Here is a 27,188-nt window from a genome sequence, read left to right on the forward strand (position 1 = left end):
CCGAACACCACATCCACGCTTTCAGGACCCTTGGCGCACTCAAGACAACCGCCCCATATGCTTCGCCTGTGGAATTGCGGGTCACGTGGCACGATTTTGTCGACGGCGCGAGTTTTTCCTGCGTGGCGACGTCAGGCCCAACAATTACGATTTCTCAGCACGATCGGAGCCTGCTGTATATGGCGACCCTGCCACCATGGACACATTTTCACCTCGCCGGAACTTCAACAGACACCGGTCGCCTTCACCCCGACGCCGTTCCCTTTCCCCTATGCTACGTCGACCTCGCCCTGTCCCTGAGGAAAACTAGGAGCCGCAGTTCCGGAGGCAAAAACTGCGGATCTTTCGGACTCGACAAGACCTTGTTTTTCGCCGTCCAACGTCGTTGCTGTCTCCGTTGAAGGTATACCTGTTTTTGCATTGGTCGATACTGGCGCCGCAGTGTGTGTAATGACTGAAAAACTTTGCCGTCGACTAAAAAAAGTCACAATGCCTCTTCGCGACTTTGTTTTGAGCACTGCGAGTGAGCAACGAATTCGCCCTTTTGCTGCATGCACAGCACGTGTCGTTATTGCTGACAATATTTATGTCGTCGAGTTTGTAGTGCTCCCGCAGTGTTCCCATGACATTATATTGGGCTGGGACTTTCTCTGCACTCATCATGCCGTCATCGACTGTGCTCGCGCCGAAGTGGAATTCGCGCCGTTATGCGACGCTGCTTCACTCGACTCGTCCCTTTCACCTGCAAAAGTTTTCGTTGCCGCCGACGCTTCAATACCCCCGTTCTCGTCCGCCCTAGTTCCGCTTTCCTGTGACGTCTCTAGTAGCTCAACTGTTCTTTTTACGCCTTCTGAAACCGCTGTTCGCCGCAAGTGCTTCCCGATTCCTTTCGGCGTTCTGAATGTTCAGGATGGATCAAGTGCAATTTATGTTTCAAATCCGTTTCTCTCGCCTTCCAAGTTACTGTGCGGAGAGTGCCTGGGCTTTGCCGATGCCATTGATCCCTCGAGTGCACGTGTAGTTCCTGACCATTCGACTACGCTACCTATTGACGCTGTTGATTGTTGCACGTCATCCTCTTCCCCATCATTCACCGACGCAATTTCGCGCTGCATCGACACCAACCTTACGGCTCAGCAGCGCACCGACATTATAACCCTCCTCGAGCGCTTCCGCGCCAGCTTCGACCACCAGCAACTGACTTTGGGCCGTGCTTCCACAGTATCTCATGAAATCGACACTGGCCTTCACGCTCCTTTACGTCAGCGTCCGTATCGGGTATCCGCATCTGAGCGTCGCATAATCGCGGAACAAGTTGACGACATGTTGAAGCGAGGTGTTATTGAGCCCTCTAACAGCCCGTGGGCCTCCCCAGTTGTTCTAGTCAAGAAAAAGGATGGCTCAATAAGATTCTGCGTCGACTACCGCCGGTTGAATAAGATCACGCGCAAAGATGTTTACCCGCTACCTCGCATAGACGATGCCCTTGACTGCTTACAAGGCGCGGAGTTCTTCTCGTCACTAGATCTGCGTTCAGGTTATTGGCAGGTTCCCATGGCTGAGGCTGATCGCCCCAAGACGGCTTTTGTTACACCTGATGGCTTATACGAATTTAACGTCATGCCATTCGGGCTCTGCAATGCGCCTGCCACTTTCGAGCGCATGATCGACAACATCCTCCGTGGCCTGAAATGGCAGACATGTCTGTGTTATTTAGACGATGTCGTGATATTTTCAAGCGACTTTTTAACGCATCTTCAGCGGCTCGAGACAGTGCTTACTTGCCTCGCCGCCGCCGGTCTACAGCTCAACTTGAAGAAGTGCTGCTTCGGCGCTCGAAAACTCCTAATTTTGGGCCATGTTGTATCTAGAGATGGCATTCTTCCGGATCCGACGAAACTCGTGCCGTTGCCAAATTTCCTAAGCCGAAGACCTTAAAAGAACTTCGCAGCTTCCTCGGTTTAGGTTCTTATTTTCGTCGTTTTATTCGCAACTTCGCCTCCATCATATCGCCCTTGACTGACCTTCTTGCCGGCTACTACGACCTTTCTAGTTGGTCGTCAGCTTGTGATTATGCGTTTGCCACACTCCGCCACCTTCTTACGCCACCTCCTATACTGCGACATTTCGATCCTCTTGCCCCGACGGAAATACACACGGATGCTAGCGGAGTTGGCCTGGGTGCTGTGCTCGCCCAGCGTAAACCTGGATTTGATGAGTACGTCGTCTTTTACGCTAGCCGTGCACTCACAAAAGCAGAAGCCAACTATTAAGTCACCGAAAAAGAGTGCCTAGCCATCATATGGGCCATAGGCAAGTTTCGACCCTATCTTTACGGGCGCCCACTCAGCGTCGTTACTGATCATCATGCATTATGTTGGCTCTCATCGTAAAAAGATCCCACCAGCCGGCTCGCCCGTTGGGCGCTTCGGCTACAAGAGTACGACATTCACGTCGTTTACCGATCTGGCCGAAAACATTCCGACGCAGACGCTTTGTCCCGATCACCTCTACGATGTAGTAACAAGTCGCCGTCTTCGCCTGCCCCCGACGTGTCTGCACTTAGTGTCAGCGACATGCTACAGGAGCAACGAAAAGATCCTTGGATCGCTTCACTTATTAACTTGTTGAGTCGAACTCCCTCGCAAAATATCCCTATAGTTATGCGCCGTCAAATACAACACTTCGTTATCAGAGATAGTTTGCTATACAGACGGAATTATCTCTCCGAAGGACGCCAATGGCTCCTAGTCATTCCCAGACGTCTCCGCTCAGACATATGCGCCTCCTTTCACGCCGACCCACAATGCGCCCATGCGGGAGTGTTAAAAACCTACACCCGCCTGTCCCACCGCTACTACTGGCGTGGAATGTATCGCTTCGTTCGTCGCTACGTACGTTCCTGTCTCGCTTGTCAACGCCGGAAGAATCCCACTCCAAGTTCTCCAGCTCCACTACAACCCTTACCTTGTCCTGCTCGACCGTTTGACCGTGTTGGTATTGATCTGTATGGACCTCTTCCGATTACACCGGCTGGAAATCGCTGGGTAATCGTCGCTATCGATCACCTTACGCGCTACGCAGAAACTTCACCACTCTCTTCTGCGTCAGCCAGTGACGTCGGTCGTTTCTTACTGCATCAGATCATTTTACGTCACGGTGCACCACGTGAACTCTTGAGTGACCGAGGGCGTGTGTTTTTGTTGGACGCTGTCGAATCGCTTCTCAAAGAATGCCAAGTCATTCATCGCACCACCACCGCGTATCATCCTCAAACTAATGGCATTACAGAACGATTCAACCGTACATTAGGAGATATGCTGTCAATGTACGTCGCAACCGATCACACCAATTGGGACAGTATTCTCCCGTTTGTAACCTACGCGCATAATACTGCTGTCCAGACAACCACTGGTTTCTCTCCATATTTCCTCCTTTACGGTCGCGAGCCCTCTTGCACGCTAGACACCATCCTTCCTTACCACCCGGATGTTGCTGAGTCGACGACGATGTCACAGGCTGCTAAATACGCGGAAGAGTGTCGTCAGCTTGCCCGTTCCTTCACAAGTACTGAACAGCAACGCCAGAAACACCACCGCGATAGCCCGACGCCTCCGACTTCTTATGCATCAGATGACCTTGTCTGGCTTCGCATCCCTTCAACCAGCCCTGGTCTCTCAACGAAACTGATGTACAAGTATGACGGACCTTACCGTGTGGTTAAACAAACTTTACCCGTCAATTACATCGTGGAGCCGCTGGAGCAGCCCCATGATCAACGACGCCGTGGACGTGAGACCGTCCACATAGACCGCCTAAAACCGTATTACGATCCCTCTATTGTCTCCTGCCCATGAGTCGCCAGGATGGCTCTTTTCCGGAGGGGAGGAAAATGTAGTGAAGAAGATGAGGCTACTCAGAAAGGCAGGGGTATGACTCAGTCGGTGAAGAAGACGACGTTTGATTGGCTGGGGACTCAGGCTAGTTCCGCCATTACATATATATATATATATATATATATATATATATATATATATATATATATATATATATATATATATATATATATATATATATATATATATATATATATATATATATATACATATATATATATATATATATATATATATATATATATATATATATATATATATATATATATATATATATATATATATATATATATATATATTAAAGGCTCGTTTTTTGATGATGAGTAGTTTTTAGTGGCGCAAGGGTCAATTGATGGCCAAAGAGCGCCATTTCAATTAACTACAGATATGAACAATGATATGGTGCGTGGCTGTAAAGGGGCCTTAAAATTCCTCGCTCCAACGCGGGTTAAAACATGAAAGTAATAAAATCATGACAGTGGCATGACATATGTGTAGTGATAGCGGATGGCAAAATGTCATGATAATAAAACCATGATGAAGATGTAGTCACCGCAGCCACGACCACTCTATAGGGGTCGTGCTACGGATGACCTAGAAATATCGGGTGAAAGCTTTGCACATCTTTTAAAAACGTAAAAAGTGTTTGCAGTTTAAAAAGCGGATCCCTACCGAGGAGCATCCCAGAGTGTAGAGGGAGCTGCTGTCGGTAGGGCAGTAAAAAGTGCTTTTTCCTTAGAGCATCCAGCTCATTGCACTGGACGAGAATGTGGAGAACCGTAAGGGGCTCTCCACATCTCTCACAATATGGTGAATCACCGGTAGACAGGAGAAATGAATGTGTAGAATGTGTATGTCCTGTTCTGAGCCTTGTTAGTATTACTTCTGTGTGTCGTGATTTTGATAGTGGCGGCCAACCTAGTTGCGGCTTAATAGCATGGAGCTTATTATCTGTGTGTTTATCCCACATGCTCTGCCAATACCCCCTAAGCTTTCGTTTTATAAAAGGTTTTAAGTCAAGTGCAGGGACTGGTGTTGATGCATTGGCAGTAGTAACATTGGCGCAAGCAGCCAGATTGTCGGCCAAAACGTTCCCTTGTATTTCACGGTGCCGTGGAACCCAGCAGACAACGACATGCTGTTTTGATGTGTAGAGTGTGCACAGAAGTGAGTAGAGTGACACCAGCACGGGGTTCTTGTGTTTTTTAGGAGTTTTCAGGGCTATGACCACGCTTAGGGAATCTGTGTATATTACCGCCTTTTGTAATTTTATCTGTTTAATGTGTTTTACGACCGCCAGTATTGCATAAGCTTCTCCTGTGAAAATGCTTGCATTAGGATGAAGAACGCCGGCCTCGGAAAAGGATTGGCCTACCACCGCATATGACACAGAAGTGTTTGACTTTGACGCATCAGTAAAGAACTCAGGGCATGTTTATTTATGTTGTAGTTCTAAAAAGTATGTATGTATGTGTGCAAGTAGTGCGTGCTTTGTCACATCAACAAAAGAAACATCACAGTCTATAAGCTGTCACTGCCACGGTGGCAGATATGTTGCAGGAGCCATCAAACTGGGTTCAAGAAGAGGCACACCTGTTACTTCGGCCAGGCTCCTTACACGCAGCGCGTAGGACTGCTTAAACGAAGGACGGTTCTCGAACAAGCCAGAACAAGACAAATCATTAATTGTGAAATGGGAAGGATGTTTCTTGTCTGCCTTCACCTTCAAAAAGTACAAAAAGGACAGGGAACATCTTTGTAGGTGGAGCGACCATTCATTCGAATCCACGTACAGGCTCTCCACAGGGCTGGTGCGGAAAGCACCCGTAGAGAGGTGAATGCCTAGATGGTGGACAGGGTCGAGAATTTTCAAGGCTGATGGTGTTGCCGACTGATAGATTATAGCACCGTAATCTAGGCGTGTGCGTACGAGGCTTTTATATAAGTTAATTAAACATTTCCTGTCACTACCCCATGTAGTGTGTGACAACACTTTTAAAATGTTCATTGTTTTTAAGCACCTGTCCCTTAAATACTTGATGTGTGGGATGAAGGCTAGCTTAGTGTCTAATATGAGACCAAGAAACTTGTGCTCGGTCTTCACTGACAGAGGTTGACCATGCACGTCAATGTCGGCGTCAGGATGGAGGCCCCTCTTTCGGCTGAACAAGACACAAATGCTCTTTTGCGCGTTGAGTATAAAACCATTCTCGTTTGCCCATTGAGATACCTTGTTCAACCCTAGTTGAACTTGACGTTGGCACATTGAGATGTTGCACGATTTGTAACCAATCTGCACATCATCGACATATATGCAGCAAAGAATATTTCGTGGGAGAGACAGGTGCAAGGAATTCATTTTAACTATGAAAAGTGTACAGCTCAATACACCTCCTTGTGGCACTCCTGTTTCTTGGACAAATACTCGAGATAAGACAGTGCCAACTTGGATACGGAATGTACGGTTGGACAGGTAGCTTTCGATAACTGTCAGCATTCTACCCCGCACACCTAAATGTGACAGGTCTCGCAATATGCCGAAGCGCCATGCAGTGTCATATGCCTTTTCCATATCGAGAAACAAAGAAAGAAAAAATTGCTTATGAACAAAAGCGTCGCGAATTTGTGCTTCGATACGGACAAGGTGGTCAGTGGTGGACCGAGCCTCTCGAAACCCACACTGGTATGGGTCAAGTAGGCCACTAATTTCAAGGAAGTGCATCAGGCGCCTGTTAATCATTTTTTCAAAGACTTCGCAAATACAGCTGGTTAATGCTATTGGCCTGTAGCTGGAAACTGAGGCCGGGTCCTTGCCTTGTTTTAGGATTGGGATAATGATAGCTTCCTCCCAGGCTGAGGGTAGCTCGCCAGAAGACCATATCGCATTATACAGAGAGAGGAGAGCTTTCTGGGTTTCAGTGGGCAGGTGTTTTAACATTTCATATGCCACACGGTCCGGGCCTGGGGCATATTTATTGCAGCAGGCAAGTGAGGCCTGCAGTTCAGCCAAACACAAAGGTTCGTTGTATGCCTCATGTGTTCTGGGCTTGCGCTCTAATCTCTGTTTTTCTATTGTGGTTTTGTATCGTCGGAACGCTTCACTATAGTGTGTTGAGCTGGAGACCTGTTCAAAGTGTGCTCCGAGAGTGTTTGCCTGGTCTTCCAAACTCTCCCCTTGTGTGTTCACTAGAGGAAGCGAATGTGCTCCTCGTCCTGCCACCTTACCAACCATGCTCCAGACTCTCGACTCATCTGTGTATGAGTTAATGTCCGATACAAATTTGTGCCAACTTTCTCTTCTCGCCTGTCGGCGCGTCCTCCTTGCTTGCGACTTGACGTTCTTAAAGTTTACAAGATTCTCGGCTGTGGGCGAGTCTCTAAGCAACCTCCATGCCTTATTTTGTTTTTTCCGAGCATCACGGCACTCATTATTCCACCATGGTACTCGTCGTTTGCTTGATGGTTCACATGTTTGGGGAATACATTTTGTTGCTGCATCAACCAAGAAAGCTGTAAAGTAGCATACAGCATCCTCTATGCTCAATGCCGCCATGTCAGTCCAAGGTAATAAAGTCATTTTTTGAAACTTTTCCCAATCAGCTTTGTCGGTGAGCCATTTGGGAACTTGTGCAGGACATGTATTTGTTATTGATGTGCTGATAACGATAGGAAAATGGTCACTACCATATGGATCATTAATGACTTCCCATTTAAGTAGAAGCAGGAGTGATGGGATATTATGCTGAGGTCTATTGCTGAGTACGTATGGTTAGCGATGTTGTAATATGCTGGCTCTTTCCGATTCAGCAGGCACGCACCGGAAGAAAAAAGGAGCTGTTCAATCAGGCGACCTCGAGCATCGCAGCGAGAGTCACCCCATAGATTGCTATGTGCATTGAAATCTCCAAGGAGGATATAAGGTTCTGGAAGTTGATCTATCAGGGACTGGAATTCACGTTTTTCAAGATGGTAGTGTGGAGGTATGTAGACAGAGCAGATGGTCCCGAGTTTGTTCAGGAGGACTACACGAATAGCCACTGCTTCAAGAGATGTTTCGAGTGGTAGATGAGTACATGCAATCCCTTGATTTACTATAATGGCCACACCACCAGATGACGTGACAGCTTCATTCCTGTCCTTTTGAAAAATGATATACTGGCGTAGAAAATTAGTGATCTTTGGTTTTAAGTGTGTTTCTTGTACACACAGCACTTTTGGTGACTGTTTATGTAAACGTTCTTAAATATCGTTAAGGTTTCTCAGTAGTCCTCTGACGTTCCACTTTAAAATTTGTGTCTTCATTTTTAATGTAGTTAAGTGCTGTGTGTACAGAAACGTTGCCTTAAGTTACAGGGCCTGTTGGGGCCCTGTAATACGGGTTTTCTCTTTTTTGCTTCGCTCCAAAGAGCTGCGCCTTTCCTTCGGCGTGTGGGGCGCCGGAGGAGTATGGCTTGTGTCCATCACCTCTTCTGAGGTGGTGGATGGTGCCTGCTTGGCAGGCACGTTCATGGCAGTTTCGGACCTGACTGCACTTGCAGTGGTCCGGGGTACAGCAGACTCTGTAGTCTGCTGGCTCTTTTGAACAGGAGGCGGAGCAGTACAGACTGCTCCAGCCGGAGGCGCTTCCGGCACAACCGCAGTCACACTTGGTGTGAATCTCGCGGGTGCCGAAAGACGTGGCACGGCGCCTCGACGCGCCACGTCGGTGAACGAAGGTTCAGAATTATTGTGTGTACAAAAACGTTGACGTACCTCTTGAAATGACAGGTTGAACTTTACCTTAAGTTCTAATATTTGTTTCTCTTTTTTCCATGCAGGGCATGATCGGGAGTAGGCAGCGTGATCTCCTTCACAGTTAGTGCAACAGGCTTCTGAAGTGCAGTTTTCGGATACATGTTCACAAGATGCGAACTTCGCACACCTAGCGCGCCCTCTGCTCGTTTGGGATCCGTGTCCGAAGCGCTGACACTTGAGACATCAGCGAGGATTCGGTATATAAGGTCTGACAGGAAGCTTGCAGTAACCAGTTTCAATAGAGTCGGGAAGGTTGCTTGTACCGAAGGTAACTATGATGTGCTTTGTTGGGATCTGTTTATTATCTCGCCTAATTATTATTCTCTGTACTTTCACTACATTTTGTTCTTGCCAGCCTTCGAGCAATTCACTTTCAGAAAGCTCGAGGAGGTCATCATCAGATATGACACCACGCACTGTGTTCATCGACCTATGTGGGCCCACTGATATTGGGATGTTATCAAATGAAACGAGTTTTGTGAGCTTGTCGTACTGAGTCTTGTCGCGAACATCCAGAAGGAGATCACCATTCCCCATCTTAGTTACTTTATAACCAGGGCCAATTGCATCCGTGAGCGTTTTCGAGACAATAAATGGTGAAATAGATCGAACTGTTTTCTTTTCATTTTGGCTGTGGATTACATGATACTTGGGGAAGGTCTGTTTAGGCTGTGCAGTAAAGAAGCTGTCATCGGTGTGCCACCTTTTCAGGCGGCGATCAGGGAGTGCAGGAAAAGGGTTTTCCATAAGAAGCATTTTAAATTCGGCGGCGATGGTGGCCACCCACCACCGAGCCCAACAAGGGGACGCTACAAGGTTGAATAGTGAACACTTGGAGAAGCCAGCCATGCATCGCCGCTATAACCGAATATAACTACCCAAGGTTGGGTAACTACACAGGGTTAACCCTCGCCGCCAGGAAATTCGGAAGTAAACGGAAAAGAGAAGATGACAGGACAGATAAAAAGTGAGAGATAAAGACGAAGATGCAGGAAGAGAGAGATAGGAAAAGGCGACTGCCGATTTCCCCTGGGTGGGTCAGCCCAGGGGTGCCGTCTACGTGAAGCTGGGGCCAAAGGGGTGTGTTGCTTCTGCCGGAAGGCCTTAAAGGTCTGTAGTGCCATCATCACCATCGTCATTTTTTCCATCACCGCGCCGCGTCTCTCGCGCAGCTGGCGCGAGCTCGAGCTGCGCGAGAATTAGAACGACCTGACACGCCTGGCGTGGCGGACGCTGGTAGCCGACGTGGCTCCGCTTCAGGCCTGCAATAAAGTGGCGAGATCGGCACGGCCCCATCGGCCGCCTTCGACGTCATCTCACGTCTCTCTTCTCTCGCCGCTACATTGGTGACCCGGAGAACACGCCCTTCGCCGAACGGCCCGCTGCCATGTTCCCGCAACTCTGCCCGCCAGTGCCACCGTTCCAATCGACCTATCCCAAGGTATGGTTTATGCAGCTCGACGCCGTTCTTGCGGTGAATGGCATCACGGACCAGCTGCTGATGCACGCCATTCTTCTCGACGCCCTTCCGGTAGAGTTGCGCCATCTCGCTGCCACTTCAAGCACCAGCCCGCAGCCTTACGATGCCCTCTGCACTGCGGTGCTCGCCCGCAGCGGCAACACATACCGTCCGCTTCCGTTTACCCGCACCAGGCAGGTTTCCCCGGCGTCGCAGAGCAAGGTACGAACCGGTCCGTTGCCCTCCATTGACCGCTACCTCGGTACCCCGGCTTCGACTACTTCTACACCTGATCCGGTCGCAGAAACATCCAGTCCTGCACCTTATCACGACCGCGAGGTAGAAGACTCCCCCACTGCGACTGACCTTCCCTCCGAGAGGTACATTCCCTCAGAGCCCCCGTGCAGAGCTTCATCACACGTACCTGCTACCTGCACGTTTTGCAAGAAAGCGACGGCACGCGACACCGTGGCCCTCGCCGTTTCCGCGACCACCAGCTCAGACGTCTCGGCCTCCTCTTCGCCACAGCTGCTGGTCAGCTCCTCGACGGTGCCCCCTGCCGCTCCGCCACCTGCCACTGGTGCCAGCAATGGCCTGCCGGGTGCATCGCCACATTCCACTCGCACCTAGCCGGCCAGCAGCCGACCACACTCGGCGTCCCCTGTCCCTGTCTCTGTTTCGTGGTCTACGACGGGCCCCAGCGCCGTGCCTTCGCGGAGCCAGAGCCTGCCCTCAATGCTCGCCCGCAATGGCCTCACGTACCAACCGCTTCCAGGGGCCCGCGACTTTGGGGTTGTCACTGCGTCGCAACGTGTGCTACCAACCGTGGCCCCACCAGACTCCATGACGGCCACGAGATGAGATGACGTCGAAGGCGGCCGATGGGGCCGTGCCGATCTCGCCACTTTATTGCAGGCCTGAAGCGGAGCCACGTCGGCTACCAGCGTCCGCCACGCCAGGCGTGTCAGGTCGTTCTAATTCTCGCGCAGCTCGAGCTCGCGCCAGCTGCGCGAGAGACGCGGCGCGGTGATGGAAAAAATGACGATGGTGATGATGGCACTACAGGTCCAATCACCCAGCGTCAGCTCAACCCCCAGGATCCCCTTTTCCCGGACACGGCAAAGCCACGCACGGCTAGGCGTGGGAGGGAGTCAGAACTCCCCCGTTAGCTCGGGTCCGTGGTGTCGCTACACACCAAACGCCTACTTGTGCAGGCGTCCCTGCGGGGAAGGCTCGTTTTTTGTGTTTTACACAATATTAATGAGATCTAACAGACAATAATACCAAGGAAGGTATAGGGGAAGTTATTAGGCCAATTGTAATGTAAATGACAAGAAAGAAAAGTGGGTGAAAAGATAACTTGCCGTGGGCAGGATCCGAACCTGCGACCTTCGAATAACGCGTTCGATGCTCTACCACTGAGCTACCACGAGAGCTATCCCCCCCGGTCACTTTATTGGGTATCTATGTCAATTTAAGGAAAAGAAGGAAAAGAGCAGCGCTTCGAGATAGGTAATTGTGCACTTCAAGTTGTAAAAGACTATGTCTACTTAGGGCAGGTAATAACCACGGAGCCGAACCACGAGATTGAAGTAACTAGAAGAATAAGAATAGGGTGGAGCACCTTTGGCCAGCACTTTCAAATTATGACAGGTAGATTGCCACTATCCCTCAAGAGGAAGGTATATAACAGCTGTATCTTGCCGGTACTTAGCTACGGAGCAGAAACCTGGAGACTTACAAAGAGGGTTCAGCTTAAATTGAGGACGACGCAGCGAGCATTGGAAAGAAAGATGGTAGGTGTAACCTTAAGAGACAAGAAGAGAGCAGAGTGGATTAGGAAACAAACGGGGGTTAAGGATATCATAGCTGAAATCAAGAAGAAGAAATGGACATGGGCCGGGCATGTAGCGCGTAGACAGGATAATCGCTGGTCGTTAAAGGTTACTAACTGGATTCCCAGAGAAAGCAAGCGGGTTAGGGGGAGACAGAAAGTTAGGTGGGCATATGAGATTAAGAAGTTTGCGGGTATGAATTGGCAGCAGCAAGCACAGGACCGGGTTAAGTGACGGAACATGGGAGAGGCCTTTGTCCTGCAGTGGACGTAGTCAGGCTGATGATGATGATGATGATAATAATGATGATGATGATGATGTCAATTTAAACGTGGGAGTGTCAGTCAGCGCCACTAGTAGCCATGGCGGCGAGTGTGGCACACTCTTTATGAGCCTGTTTGGCGTCACGTAGCACGTGAACTTATTACTAACTGGCAGCCGACCAATAGTACCCCGTATACAACCTAAAGGCCCCAAGTCTGCCAGTACGAGACCCTCGTTAATGAATAAGGGAAACAAGTGTGTACTTAAGGGCTCGTTTTTGTGTTTACACAATATTAATGAGATCTAACAGACAATAATGCCAAGGAAGGTATAGGGGAAGTTATTAGGCCAATTGTAATGTAAATGAGAAGAAAAAAAAGTGGGTGAAAAGATAACTTGCCGTGGGCAGGATCCGAACCTGCGACCTTCGAATAACGCATCATTGTCTGTTAGATCTCATATATATATATATATGTATGTATGTATGTATGTATGTATGTATGTATGTATGTATGTATGTGTGTACGTGTGTACGTGTGTACGTGTGTGTGTGTGTGTGTGTGTGTGTGTGTGTGTGTGTGTGTGTGTGTGTGTGTGTGCGTGTGCGTGCGTGTGTGTGTGTGTGTGTGTGTGTGTGTGTGTGTGTGTGTGTGTGTGTGTGTGTGTGTGTGTGTGTGTGAAAGTAGATGCGCTTTCACATAACAACTGTTTATTCTGCCGACGTTTCGACGGGAACCCCGTCTTTTTCAAGACATAATAATATTTACACATGTTCCGTGCCTTCTTATAGCCTGTCGAGACAGGAGGGAAGGGGTCAAAAGAAAAGTAAAAACAAGAAAAGAGAAAAAAGAAGCAGCGAAACGGGAAGAGAAACATTAAATAATTACAGAAAATCTAGGAGAAGAAGCAAGACCGACACGGCGTAATTAGAAAGGGGCAGCATCTCAACAGAGTAGGGCAGAGGTAGATGAGCAATGTCATCATTGTCAACAATACCCCCCCCCCCCCCCGCACCCACTCTTCTCCAAGTGAGCAGTGTGCCGCCGTTCTTGTATTTCACCTTTACGTATAGTCCGCTGGCGGCTCGTTCCTCTTTGAAGTTTAAGACAAGTTAATGGGGAGAGCTTAAGCGCTTCGAGTACGTGCTGGTGGCGTCGGGAGGAATGAAAAAGCCGGTGATTGAGGCGCCACCATCGATATTCATTTTATGCAATGGCTCCTTGTCAGTGAAGAAACAGAATGTGCGTTAAAAATTAAAGAAGAAAAAAAGAAAAAAAGGGGGACGGGGAGACTGCACGACATCCGGGACAGTCACCCCACAGTTGCGGCTCACTGGAAAGACATGCGCGCATGTATGAAAAAGTTAACAAAACCACCTAGCTGTCAGCTCCTTGTCAATGATGGAACAAAATGTGCGTTAAAACTTAAAGTAATGAAAAAAAAAGAAGAAATGAAAAGGGGGGGGGGGGGGGCTGTACGACATCCGGGACCACTTATCTGTGCGTTCCGGCTGTGCTTGATGAGGCAAACCATTTCTATGTTGTCAGAAGCATAGGCTAAAAGCTTTGTTAGCAGGTAATAGTATTGTCGTAATGAGACCGAACTGATTAGGGAGAAGCGTTTGCGTCTTTTAGCGGTCGTAACGCTGACAGAGTGCCTGGGTGTTCATTTATTCCGTATTTTATCGTGTTAAATTTGTAGATAAAATAAGATTCCCGTTGTTCCCGTTCACTGATTCTTCGAAAGTTGTTTTCTAGTAGTGTAACCCTGATGTCATCAAAGCTGTGGTCTTTTAATGTGCAGTGTTTTGAAAGTGGAAGGCCTGGCAGAGATCGTAGATGTGCCCGATGGTTGCTGATTCTAATTCTAAACGGAGTGTCTGTCTGGCCCACGTATTGCTACATACCCCACATTCCAGGAGGTATATGACGTTGTCTGAGTCACAGTCTAGTGCACCTCTTATCCTGTGCTTAAAATCCGAGTGGGTGCTTTTCGCCACTGTCGTTGTCTGCATGTGTTTGCATACCCTGCATCTGCTTTTAGGGGCGAAGCTCCTTAGGGCGTGGGCTGTGCTTCCCCTGTAGCCTGTATGTAGCCACCTCTAGTTTAGTTCTTGCAGTGTTCACTAGATGGCGGTACCGTCCCCTGTATGTAGCCACCTCTAGTTTAGTTCTTGCAGTGTTCACTAGATGGCGGTACCATCTCCTGTATGTAGCCACCTCTCGTTTAGTTTTTGTAGTGTTTACTAGATGGTGGTACTTGTAGCTGATGATTAAAAGATGCAAGATGTTATAAACTAGAAAGCGGTACTTGTAGTTGATGAAAGACGCGAGATCTTATAAAATAGGAATGATGTCACATATGGCGCGTGTCATTGGTTGAAGGCAATCGTTCGATTTAGTGCGGCGACGTACGCTAGGGGGAGCGATGTAATAAAATCGAGTGGGCAAAATGTACAGAGGATTCATGGTTTACCAGGTTTACCTCCGGAGCTTCGCCCACTCATCATCATTCACTTCGTTTGATATGGCGGAATTTTTTTTTCCGCAAGGGTGACACCCAATTTGAGATTTCACGCCTATCTTTGAGTTTATTAAATGATCCTTTATATTTTTCGGCCGTCTGTATACAACACAAGGAGGAGAAGTGAAAATTTTGGATAGTCGCACGCTCTGTTCCAATATGTTAAAGTGTTTTCTTAGGACCTTGTTTATGTTCGGTGGGTTGCTCGTGAAAGTTAATAGCAAGTTTTTGTTGCGGTGTTGGTCGGCGTTTTTCTCGTGGTTGAGAAGAATCAGGCGGTCCAGATTTTCAGCTTTTTTGATGGCGTCATCGATGATAGCTGGCGGGTATTCTTGACTAAGGAGTACTTCGCGCATATGTGTGCTGTTTTTGTGGAAGTCCTCGGTGCGGGAGCAGATTCGTCAGAATCTGTGTGCTTGGGAATAGGGAATGCTGGTCTTGCAATGTCGCGGGTGGCAGCTTTTGAAGTGCAGGTATTGTTGCCTGTCCGTAGGTTTTCTGTATACGCTAGTTACCAACGCACCATCGTCAACTCGAATGAGTACATCAAGAAAGTGTATTTCAGTGTTAGAGTAGGAGTGTATAAAATAAATGCTGGGGTGTACCTGGTTGAATGCCTGTATGAATTTGAGGAGCTCGTTTTCCGAATGTATCCAAATTATGAATATATCATCTAGGTACCGTTTATAGAATAATGGTTTGATATCACAAGATGAAAGAAAATTGGACTCTATGTGGTGCATGAATATGTTAGCGTAGCTTGGGGCCATTCTTGTACCCATTGCCGTGCCGCTGATTTGAAAGTAGTACTGGTTGTTAAATTTATTTATTTATTTATTTAATATACCTCAAAGGCCACCCAACAGGGGGCTTTACATGAGGGTGTGGGCAAACAATATAGGGTTAATAAAACAATGATTCTATGGCATTTTTAAATCTATCCGTGTTGCTATGATGGATGACACTTGGAGGAAGATCAAAACTGTTCAATTCTGGTACAAGTCTTGTGAAGATTTCAATTACTTTTTTGCTTGGATATGCGACAGGGTTGTGTGTGTCATACGATTCAACAAGCGCCCTTACACCATCGTCATGTGGGATATTTGTGTAGAGTGAGCTAACATCCAATGTTACGAGAAATGCACCGTCTGGAATTTTCACGTCTGCTATTTCCCGAAGGAAATGGTTTGTGTAACGCAAGAAGGACTCATGTGTGGGTGGTATGTCTTTGATTAAAGAATCAATATAAATGGAAATAGGTTTCGTTAACGTTCCCGTGCCTGATATAATGGGTCTGCCAGGGTTATTCTCTTTATGAATCTTCGGCAGCATGTAAAAACGACCAGGCGCCGAATGTACCGTAATAAGTGCCTTTTTAAGCTTTGAATCAATGGCGCCTTCACGTGTGAGATCCTCTAGGGTTGTTACAATGATCTTTTTGTGCTACGTGGTAGGGTCAAAGTCGAGGTGTTTGTAGAATTGTTTGTTATTTATTTGTCGCTTGCCTTCCTCAATGTAGTCCGATCTATTCAGAACAACAATCGCGCCTCCTTTGTCAGCTGGTTTATTGACGAGATCTTCGCAGTTGCTCAACGTGAGTAGTGCCTCTTTTTCTCTTTTTTATATGTTATTCATGCTTGGTTTGTGCACCTTGTACGCATGTATAACATCTTTCTGAACCGCATCTATATAGAGATCCAGATGTCGATCTTTGTTGGCGTCTGGGGTCCATTGCCGTCCGATTACCCCACGAAAAAGTGCGTTATCTTTTTGTGGTTTATCGAAGAAATATTCCTTCAATCGTAAATTTCGTGCGAAGTCGTCTAGATCTTTTAGGAGCGTGAATTCATCGTACCTTCCGTTGCCAGGGCAGAATGTAAGTCCGCGTGATAGTATAGTTAATTCTTCTTTGCTAAGTTCTTTATCGGAAAGGTTAATAACGTTTGGCTCTTTGGGGTGTGGTGGCAAATTTTTTTGAACTTGAGATGGTTTGGTATTTTTTCTGTAAGCAGCAGTGGGTATAGTTTGTGACACATTGTCCCGCGCGAATTTCCTCCTCTTAAGTTTTTCAATTTCCTCCGTTTTTTTTTTGTGCTCAAATACGTCGAGTTCTTTAGCTTCCCACTCCGAAAGAGGAAAGTTATTTCTTATATACTGTTCCTCGTCTGTCAGTGCGTTTAGAGTCTTTCTACAGTGTTCGATGGTGACCTTAGTTAGCTCCTGTGTGGCGTGATCGAGAATTTCGTTCCACCGTTTCATTTCCCCTTCGGCAAAGTTTCTTCTTTAAGTTTTAACGCACATTCTGTTCCTTCACTGACAAGGAGCTGACAGCTAAGTGGTTTTGCTAACTTTTTCACACATGCGCGCATGTCTTTCCAGTGAGCCGCAACTGTGTGGTGACTGTCCCGGATGTCGTGCAGTCTCCCTCCCCCCCCCCTTTTTTTTTCTTTTTTTCTTCTTTAATTTTTAACGCACATTCTGTTTCTTCACTGATAAGGAGCCATTGCATAAAATGAATATCGATGGCGGCGCCTCAATCACCGGCTTTTTCATTCCTCCCGACGCCACCAGCACGTACTCGAAGCGCTTAAGCTCTCCCAATTAACTTGTCTTAAAGTTCAAAGAGGAAAGAGCCGCCAGCGGACTATACGTAAAGGTGAAATACAAGAACGGCGGCACAATGACCACTTGGGGAAGAGTAGGTGCGGGGGAGGCATTGTTGACAATAATAGCATTGCTCATCTACCTCTGCCGTACTCTGTTGAGATGCTGCCCCTTTCTAATTACGCCGTGTTGGTCTTGCTTCTTCTCCTAGATTTTCTATAATTATTTAATGTTTCTCCTCCCGTTTTGCTGCTTCTTTTTTCTCTTTTCTTGTTTTTACTTTTCTTTTAACCCCTTCCCTCCTGTCTCGACAGGCTATAAGAAGACAGGGAACATGTGTAAATATTATTATGTCTTGAAAAAGACGGGGTTCCCGTCGAAACGTCGGCAGAATAAGCAGTTGTTATGTGTAAGCGCATCTACTTTCATATTTATAACCTTGCGGCAACCGAAGTTATTTTTCTGCAAAGAAGCCTTATATATATATATATATATATATATATATATATATATATATATATATATATATATATATATATATATATATATATATATATATATATATATATATATATATATATATATATATATATATATATATAAAATAAGGGAAAGAAGTGTATAACTAAGGGCTCGTTTTTCCGTGTTTTAACACATTATTAATGAGATCTAACAGACAGTAATGCCAAGGAATGTACAGGGGAAGTTATTAGAACCAATGGAATGTAAATAAGAAGAAAGAAAAGTGGATGAAAAAACAACCAGCCGTGAGCAGGAATCGAACCTACGACCTTCGAATAACGCGTTCGATGCTCTAACCACTGAGGTACCACAACGGCCTTCCCTCCATTCACTTTTTTGGGTTTATATGTGAATTTAGAAGTAGGAGTGACAGTCAGCGCCATCTATAAGCCAAACGACGAGTGTGAAAACACTCTCATGCGCATGTTTGGCATCACGTAGCACGTGAACTTATTATGAGTGGGCAGCTGATTAATTGTCTCTCTTCGTCTATCTGCCATCCTATGCTGCGATACCATTCTCTTAATTGGTGTGAATTCTGTCACTACCACTCACGGCTTCCAAATTGCTACCATTCGCTACTAACAGCAACTAATGGCCACCCTGAATGGATATTAATAGCTACTCTATAGCTACTTTCATGACTCCCCCTTCGATCTTGTAGATACCACAAATTATATTAAGTCCAGCACAACAGACACCATTCATCGCAAGGAAAACGCCACCATGATCGTGACGGTGACGAAAGCAGGAGTACATATGGTCATGATTAAACTGTTTTGTTTGGCCGAAGTTGTGACCGGGAAACGGAAAGTCAGAATAAAGCGATACCCACTGGCACAATAGCGGCGAACGGAGCGTCGGTCGTCAATAATCTGGCATAAATGCGTGGGCATTTATGCATACGCCGTCGAATACAGCTCCGCTGCAGTGGTCTAGTGGCTATTCGGCTGCTGACCCGCAGGTCACTGGATCAAATACCGGCTGCGGCGGCTGCATTATCGATGGAGGCGAAAATGCTGTAGGCCCATGTGCTCAGATTTAGGGCGCACGTTTAAGAACCTCAGGTGGTCAAAATTTCCGGAGTCCTCCACACGGTGTCTCTCATAATCACACGGTGGTTTTGGGACGTTGAACCCCACATATCAATCAATCAATCAGCCGTTGAATACAGCGTTATCGTTAGCGGCCACGTAAGTTTCAGAAGAATATTTAATGTGGCGTGTGCGCGTGGTTACATCGGCATGTTCCAAGATTATCTTGGTGGTTCTTAGTCAGTCAGCGTGGTTTGCGCAAGGCAGCACTGTCACGTGTAATGGGCCGATAACAAAACTTGAGAAAGTATAGTGCGGCAATATTCATGACAGCGTACCTGTGTGGTCCTCTTGGATAGTGTACGTGGTGCGGTTCAGCTCCATGAAAGCCAGGTTCACGTGGCTGCAAAGGTGGCCAGGCACGTCGCTAGTGTCGTAGTTCATGGGATAAGGACGGAGAGCCTGTCCTTTCTCGTAGTAGCACACCACGGGAAGAATGCGTCCATGGCTGAAGTTTTCGATGAAGACGGCCGCTTGATACGTGCGAAGAAATATAATAATTGAAGCAGCTGTTTATCACATGTTACAATGCCTTCGTCAAGTGGAGTTACGTTCGTTCTTACCTGAAGGGCTAAACAACCACAGCAATATACAGCATAAAGCCGTAATCCAGTTCTTGCAACAGCCTACGTGCGGAGGGAAAAATTGAAGCTAAAATGTAGCACATTGTGGCAAATTTCTGGAAAACTAAATTTGGTATTATACTTAGCCAAAGCTGCTGGTTGGGCGAGTGGTTTATGTTATGACAAATTTTACAGGCGCATTTTGCGCCAATAATTTTTTTATAACATGAACCGACTTGCCTGTGACGTCATGACTGTGACATGTAACGACGTCACGATGTCACATATGCTTAACCTAGTCGAGTCAGATTAAAATTAATCTCCACGCTTCATCTCATCTCCATACTTTCGTCACGAAAGTGAGCCCACTTCAAGAACTCACAAAATCTTGTTAGCTTTGGCCTGCGCACAAAGTTTGCGCGATTGTGCTTGTTTCTTTATCATGGTAAAGCTAACCACCTTCCCGCTCCAAATGTTTGAGTTCGGTCAGACCACGTTCATAAAATAAAGCCTGAATTTGCCCGGACTACCTTCTACCAAAATTGGCCGTCCGTATCATTAATTACAAAATTGAACTCTTTACTCTCATCGACCGTGTCGCTCATAGAAGCACTGTCATTCCAAGCTGCCCCGATAACGCTTTCGGAAAAAAACATGTCGTAACCTGGATGTATCGGCCTACTTCAACAAAACACGTCTACCAGTTTAAAAGTTGTATAACGCAACATCATCTTTACAATGCATCTTTTGGGACCTTTTTGTTGCCTCCTCCGAATTGGATTTTATGTCATAGAACAACTTTTATACGCCACTGTGTTGATTACTTTACGAGAATGACGTTACTAAGAGCTTCGTAGCTCAAGAAAACGGTTATGTACTTTTTTTTGTTCCCGTGCATATTCGTACCCCCATGATGTTCGCCACCCCCTTTTTCCATTAGCATCATCAGCCTACCTATGACTGCGCTTACTGCAAGGCAAAGGCCACTCTTATGCTCTGCCTGTTGATCCGGTCCTGTGCTTGTTGCTGGCTCGTCGTACCCGCAAACTTCCTAACCTGCCCACCTAACTTTGTCTCCCCCTCGCGCGTTTACCCTCACCTAGTTACCTTTAATGAACAGCGGTAATCCTGCCAACGTACTATGTGCCCTACCAATGTCTATATTAGTGCAAAATTTTCTACAATACTTACTTGGCGGTAGATCTGCGCTAGTATATATATGTGAGCTGCAACGCACGGCGCTTTAGCCAACATGTGGGGATGATGAGCAGTACACATACTTGCCCAGTCTTTGTTCTTTCGGCTCCGTTTGGCTGCTTGTGGGCTGGATCCGCTTTGCCGCAAGACGAAAATTCAGCGAAAACTCCGCAGTTATACGCTTTCACCATTTTAACCATGTTAGGCTCACCAATTCAGATTTGGTCCCGAACTTTATGATGGTCCGTTGCTTTATTTGAAACAAAAGCAAACACAATGGTAGACAAAGCCACAATACGTTCGAAGCCCGAAACCACGAAGACTAGGCAACTTTGTGTACTGCCCATCATTCCTATGGTGACTGAACGATCGCAGCGCTAGAGTTCTCCTACAGCTGATTTTAGGAAAGTGAACGTATTTTAGAGCGAATATTTTTTAGAAGCCCATTCCTGCGCTCAGCGGCGTCGCCGTTGGTGTCGCAACCAATAGACACGAAAAAATAAAATTGGAAAAAAATGTATGATCGAAGGGAATCTGAACATGGGGCGTCTGCGTGGCAGTCATGTCACAGATTCGGTGTAGTCCGGAAAGACACACAAACGCACGAATGCACAGCAGGACACTACGAAGCGCTTCTCGTGTCTCTGTGGCCTTTCCCGCTGCATTGAAGCTATCCAAATCATTCACCAACAAGCCCACACTTGGAACTCTCGCCATCTACCACAGGGCAACGGTGGTTTTTCTTTATTGCGGAGCTTCAACTTTTGACAGTGAAAAGCCAAGTACAACTTTTCTTCAACTGTTCTTGTGCAATAAAGATTCGCGAGTTGCCCAGTCGGACATATCTTTTGTCATTTTTTTTTTGAAATTCTTGATTGATTGATTTGTGGGGTTTAACATCCCAAAACCACGCTATGATTATGAGAGACGCCGTAGTGGAGGGGTCCAGAAATTCTGACTGCCTGGGGTTCTTTAACGTGCACCCAAATCTGAGCACACGGGCCTACAACACTTCCACCTCCATCGGAAATGCAGCCGCCGCAGCCGGGATTAGACCCTGCGACCTGCGGGTCAGTAGCCGAGTACCTTAGCCACTAGACCACCGCGGCGGGGCTTTTTGCAATTCTATAAATTAGATAAGGGACACACAAAAGTATCCTACAGCTCGTCTAGCATCTACATCTGCATTACGTACAGCCATGCACGACCTCCAAATGGTGCGTCATATCGGGCGCGTAATCACGTTCACATATGCAATATAGCGTGGCAGAAGAGTGAAATAACCCGTCATCACACGATACTTATTCCACTACGAGTGTGTGGCTGAATGCTACCCACCCACTGCAAAATGCTCAAGCGTGATTTTTCACCGTCGTCAGCCACAAGTAGCATCAACAGAGCGCAAATAATACCTTACAAATGTTTAGCAGGTACCTCGCTTAACCACAGAGCGAGGAATAATGGCTTAGTAGGTGCAGTCATAGTTCACAAAAATCTTGATTTATGGAGTAGTGGACCCCTTGCGGAAAGCCAGACTTTAAGGACAGTTGGCCTTGCGCCAACATTATATTGCGCTCAAAAATCGCGTTGGGCAGTATCGTAATCATTGGTATTTTTTTTTTTGCGCGCGCGCGCGCGCGCGCGCGTGTGTGTGTGTGTGTGTGTGTGTGTGTGTGTGTGTGTGTGTGTGTGTGTGTGTGTGTGTGTGTGTGTGTGAGTGTGTGTGTGTGCATTATCAAGCTTGAATCCCGCTATTTAACGCCCTGTAGGGCCTTTGAGGTACTCGCACAAATAAAAACAAATAAAATAGGGTGACGTGTTCATGAGATGATTGTTCGCATCACTCTTGTCCTCCCCGACACCTGCGGTCGATTTTCCTGTTTGATAGGTCATCTCAGGCCTTTGCCTTAATAAAGAAAATTGCTCCCTTTGAAGTCCATTCTTTGAAGTCCATTCTTAATGAATGACGCATTGCACCTGCGCGTGCGAAGAGGTGTTATGGAATACTTCGGTGACACCTGGAGACACGCTTTGCCAAGGTGCTACCTTGCAGTCACAAGCGCGAATAAAAGCAGATATTTTGCCCCATGATGTTTTCTTGTGTGGAATGGTGCATGAGAAACGGGAAGGTGCATCCGAAGGTTTGCACACAAAGTTTTAGACGGACCTTTTTCAAACAATTTTTGTATTATTTTCTTCAAAAGTTTGCTATCAAGTGCAATTTTATTACAAATTTCAGTTCTTGCAAATATTAATTGCCCAAGTTTGACTTAGTCTTTTGCTTAAATCAACGCTGTTTGTGCATGCTTTTTAATTGGCGACTAATTCCATGAGTCGACAGTCAGACTTTCTGACTTGCATAATTTCACTGAAATCTTGTATAATGGAGTGATGAGTTCATAACATGACTAGGTCATTGTTCATTTACTTTACAGCACGCGAAAATTTTTGAAAATGATTACGTGACTGTTATTAAATCACCTACTTCAAGTGTAGTGAAGCTTATTAAGATAGTTCATTTGAGTTAAATGGTCAGGATCCATTCTAAATGACAGGGAATCTAAACACGGACACGAAAAGAAGATCAGGGCACACAAACACCTGCTAACCACTCAAGATGCACACAGTGGCGGAAAGAAAGAAGGTAACTTATCTGAGCATGCGCGTGCATCATGCGAACCTTTCAATCTGGCACACGTGGTGGCTTACGTGAAAGATAACTGTTAAGACATTGGATTTCCTTTTTGTGCAAGTTCATCGATGGTTGGTTTACGCATACGATACCACTATTATCGACATGTCATGCCTCAATCATTAGACGCGTTGCTTCTTCCATTCATTAGACGCGCCGGTACAAAACTACGCATTGATGGGATATTGGCGCGCACTCACATTCTCGACGATGTAAAGAAAGATTAGAAGGTGGACCTCCGGTTAGCAGCCTCTTCTCTTCCAATATTTTCCGGTTAATGCGGCGTCCCATCTGCCCAACGAAGAAGCGGCCGCATCCTTGGTAACCTCAGTGAGCCAAATATTCGAATAAAATAGAGGACGACTCAACTTTACTAAAGTATTTCCACGAAATAGAGTATAAAAATTTCTACACGTTTCCTCAGCGCTTCAGTACAACCACGTTCGCTGGGAATGTTTTCGGATCTTCAAAAGCGATTTTAAACTTGCCATCGAAGCACTCAAATTTTGAAAAAAAAAAAAAAAACTACATAGCCGTGTTAAACGCTTTTTCGCATATCAGTAAGGTATATTTTTACAATCCAGAAAACACCACTTTTATTGCGACACGACTCTTGGTGAAGAAGAAAACGCGCGAAAATGAACTGCGGGCGGAGACGCCACCTTGAGATTCCCGCACCACACCCTATGACGTCATAAATTTTGAAGGCGTCCAATGGGTCTTACGTATACTTTCTAATCAATAAAATTGAAGTATATTGTCATCGGTTCGTGCCAAAAACTTAGCATGCCAAGTTTCAGAAAATTTTACAGAGCCAAACAGTTGCGAAAACGCGAAAAATACATTGTTGAATTTCATACGTATTGTGCGGAGACTTCGGCGCGAGATTTAAAAATGAAACTTCAACCTTGATTTTTCAGCTAATATCGAACTTATGACAGTGAAATGTATAACCTTAGAGTTATCAGAGTGTAGTTTATCATAAAACAACCCACTGTTTCCCTTTAGTCTCCATTTAAGTCCGCCCTCGTGAAGTCGTGAGCAAGAAATCGAGTGATTGCTTTAGCGCACAGGTTACGGGTCTTTTAGATGTCGGTTATCCTCTTGGTGCAGTGGCGTGGCTACCATCGCTAAATGTTTAAAGAAGTCCGTTATGTTAAGCCCAATCATGGTTGCAGAAAACGATAGGAAGAATCGTATTGCAAGCATGGCGTACATTTATTGCGTTTCTCACAGGCTAAAGAAATTAGGTACGGTGTTAACGTTGTTAGTAGATACGGCGTTAAATAAGCTTCGTAAGATTCGTGCCGCGAGTAAAATGCAAAGAATGAGCGAGTAAAATACAGAAGCGGACCGATATGTGTTTTATAAAACACACCAACATGAATCACTGCCGCACAAGAGACCGCTAACCGCAGGCTCACCTTCCAATCGCTCTTCACATTGTCGAGAATGTAAGAGCGCGCCAAAGTCCGATAAATGCGCAGTTTTGTGAAAAAAAAAATGAGTCGAATTATTGAGGCATGACATATCGATAATAGCGCAAGAACATGCGTAAGCCAATTATCGAATAAATTTCATAAAGATGAAATGACATACCTTAACCATCATCTTTCACGTAGACCCCCACGTGCGCCAGACGGAAAGGTTCGCATAATGCATGTGTATGCGCAAATAGTTTGTCATGCTTTTTTTTTTCGCTCCTGTGTGCATCTTTAGTTGTTAGTTGGCATTTGTGGTGTCCTGACTTGATTCCTCCGTGTTTGCACGCCCTGTCTCTTAGAATGAACACGTATGCATACTAACTCAGCTCTCTAGTGGTCAGCATACTACAACGGGAGAGCCCAAAGTCAAGGAGGAACCGACAGGGGGACCTCCTGTAATTCCATGAATGGGTAATTACAAAAATACAGCAGAAGTATACGAACGTGTATACAGTAATAAGTAGGCTCGAATGACCACAAGGTCAGTGCATAGCCTAACGGTATGGCTCACATCAGAAAAAAAAGAGAGAGACGAAAATAATCAGAAAGAACAGCAAAAACAGGAATCAGATATTCGCCGAATTAATAAAGGGCGAAACGTGACCAATATAGTTTGGTTATCAGTGATATCAGTACATTAAGTGGGCAGAGAAACGGGATATCATTACAGAAGTGAGTTGAACAGGCACACAGTTACAAACACCAAACGCGGACCAGTGACTGCAGTTCTTAAAATATAGGCATGCTCATTGGTAGCTTCTTAAGCCAATTTACAATGCAGAGGGTCGTCAAATGCTGTGCTTCCCCAATGCAGAATTACATCACAGTTTTTTTTCCAATTTTTCCCGCGAGCTCATTATGATGACAGTGCGCTTTGCATGCAAGGCTTAACGCGCAAAAAGCTCAGAAACTCACATTTCACGTTTTGCGGCTCCATCGCCACGGCGGAAGGCTTTGTTCGTGGGAAGGGCGTCTCGATTCCTGCGGGGCGCTTCCGAAGCAGACACACGCCCCTGCGGCTCGCATCCTTTCTGCAAATGCTCGAGTCTTTCAGGCGGAAAGAGGCAACACGTACGGGTTGCGAGCGTCGCACTGATAGCGAAGGAGATGACGACGATAAATACAGAGGCGCACGTTATATTCTTCCACTACCGAGTTTCTCGGGAATTTCGGGAGAGAGTCTATAGTTAAACGCATGCGTTTATAAGCGGTACAACTTTGTGCTAGACTATAATTGGTTCAATTTGAAGTCGCGAAGTGTTGCACCACCACAAAAAGTGGTTTTGTTTCTTTTGGAATTTCTCAACGCTTTATCAAGTGATAAGCCATTTTGTTAGACGCGTTCTTGGCAACTGTTACCTCTCTTTGCCTTGAAAGTTTCGCATGACTATGCATCGCACTTTTTGAAGTCCCTTTTGACGATATCGACGAGCAGTGTGAGGGCCAAAGAGTGTGGTATGTAGTTGCAATTTGGCGGTTTGTGTCAATATAGAAAATATTTAAAAAAAACATGAGCGCCAGTATGAAACACAAAGACAACGAGGACACAAAATCATCTGGTTCCATGATTATTTTCTGCGCTGCATATTTCTAAACGGATACTGACACAAAAATTCTGGCCTCGCGTTTTTTTGCTACAACGTGTTGCTTGGGGCCTGTTAGTCATAACGCAGAACGTAGTTTGCCCGCAGCGTGCTCCTGATTGCCAACCAGTGTCAGTTTTGGTTCGAGAAAGCTGCAAAACCGACAAGCCACCGGATGCAACTATCTCCGCTTCGCGTATGCAACGTCCGACCACGTCAGCCGAGAACAGTGACGCATTTCCGCACGGTCCACATTAAGAAGTCCTTTATGACCAGGGAAGAAGCGCTACGAAACAAAAACGGACTCTCGAGCAGCCGCCGAGCGCTATATATATATATATATATATATATATATATATATATATATATATATATATATATATATATATATATATATATATATATATATATATATATATATATATGTGTGTGTGTGTGTGTGTGTGTGTGTGTGTGTGTGTGTGTGTGTGTGTGTGTGTGTGTGTGTGTGTGTGTGTGTGTGTGTGTGTGAATGGCGGATATGACGTCATCATAAGTTGTATTGACAGTACCGTGGAGACGTGAGGGAGGTATAGGAGTTTCGCCGTGAGTCACTTCGCTCGATCACGTACGCGAACTCCAATATTCATGTAAAATACATTTCGAGCTATGTTCGCTGTGGATATTTTTGCATATAAT

At 46.1% G+C, this 27,188-nt stretch overlaps 1 protein-coding gene across 3 annotated transcripts in view; it reads right to left on the bottom strand.

The window, feature by feature from the left end:
• The window catches only part of LOC119170761 (endochitinase), a 51,941-nt gene extending 25,616 nt beyond the window's left edge, over positions 1–26,325 (bottom strand). The window contains exons 1-3 of one of the 3 annotated variants that reach the window (XM_037422021.2): positions 25,843–26,311; positions 19,555–19,617; positions 19,270–19,464 (exon numbers count right to left, since the gene is read on the bottom strand). In XM_037422021.2, the coding sequence (XP_037277918.2) occupies positions 19,270–19,464; positions 19,555–19,617; positions 25,843–25,864 (280 nt within the window). In that variant the 5' untranslated portion in view covers positions 25,865–26,311. Of the gene's footprint in view, positions 1–19,269; positions 19,465–19,554; positions 19,618–25,842 lie in introns of all 3 variants that reach the window. The other 2 variants (XM_037422020.2, XM_075886746.1) reach the window with 2 other exon arrangements.
• Between the last annotated feature and the right edge of the window lie 863 nt (positions 26,326–27,188).

Source organism: Rhipicephalus microplus, chromosome 2 (genome assembly GCF_043290135.1).
Source record: "Rhipicephalus microplus isolate Deutch F79 chromosome 2, USDA_Rmic, whole genome shotgun sequence".
Lineage (NCBI taxonomy): Eukaryota > Metazoa > Arthropoda > Arachnida > Ixodida > Ixodidae > Rhipicephalus > Rhipicephalus microplus.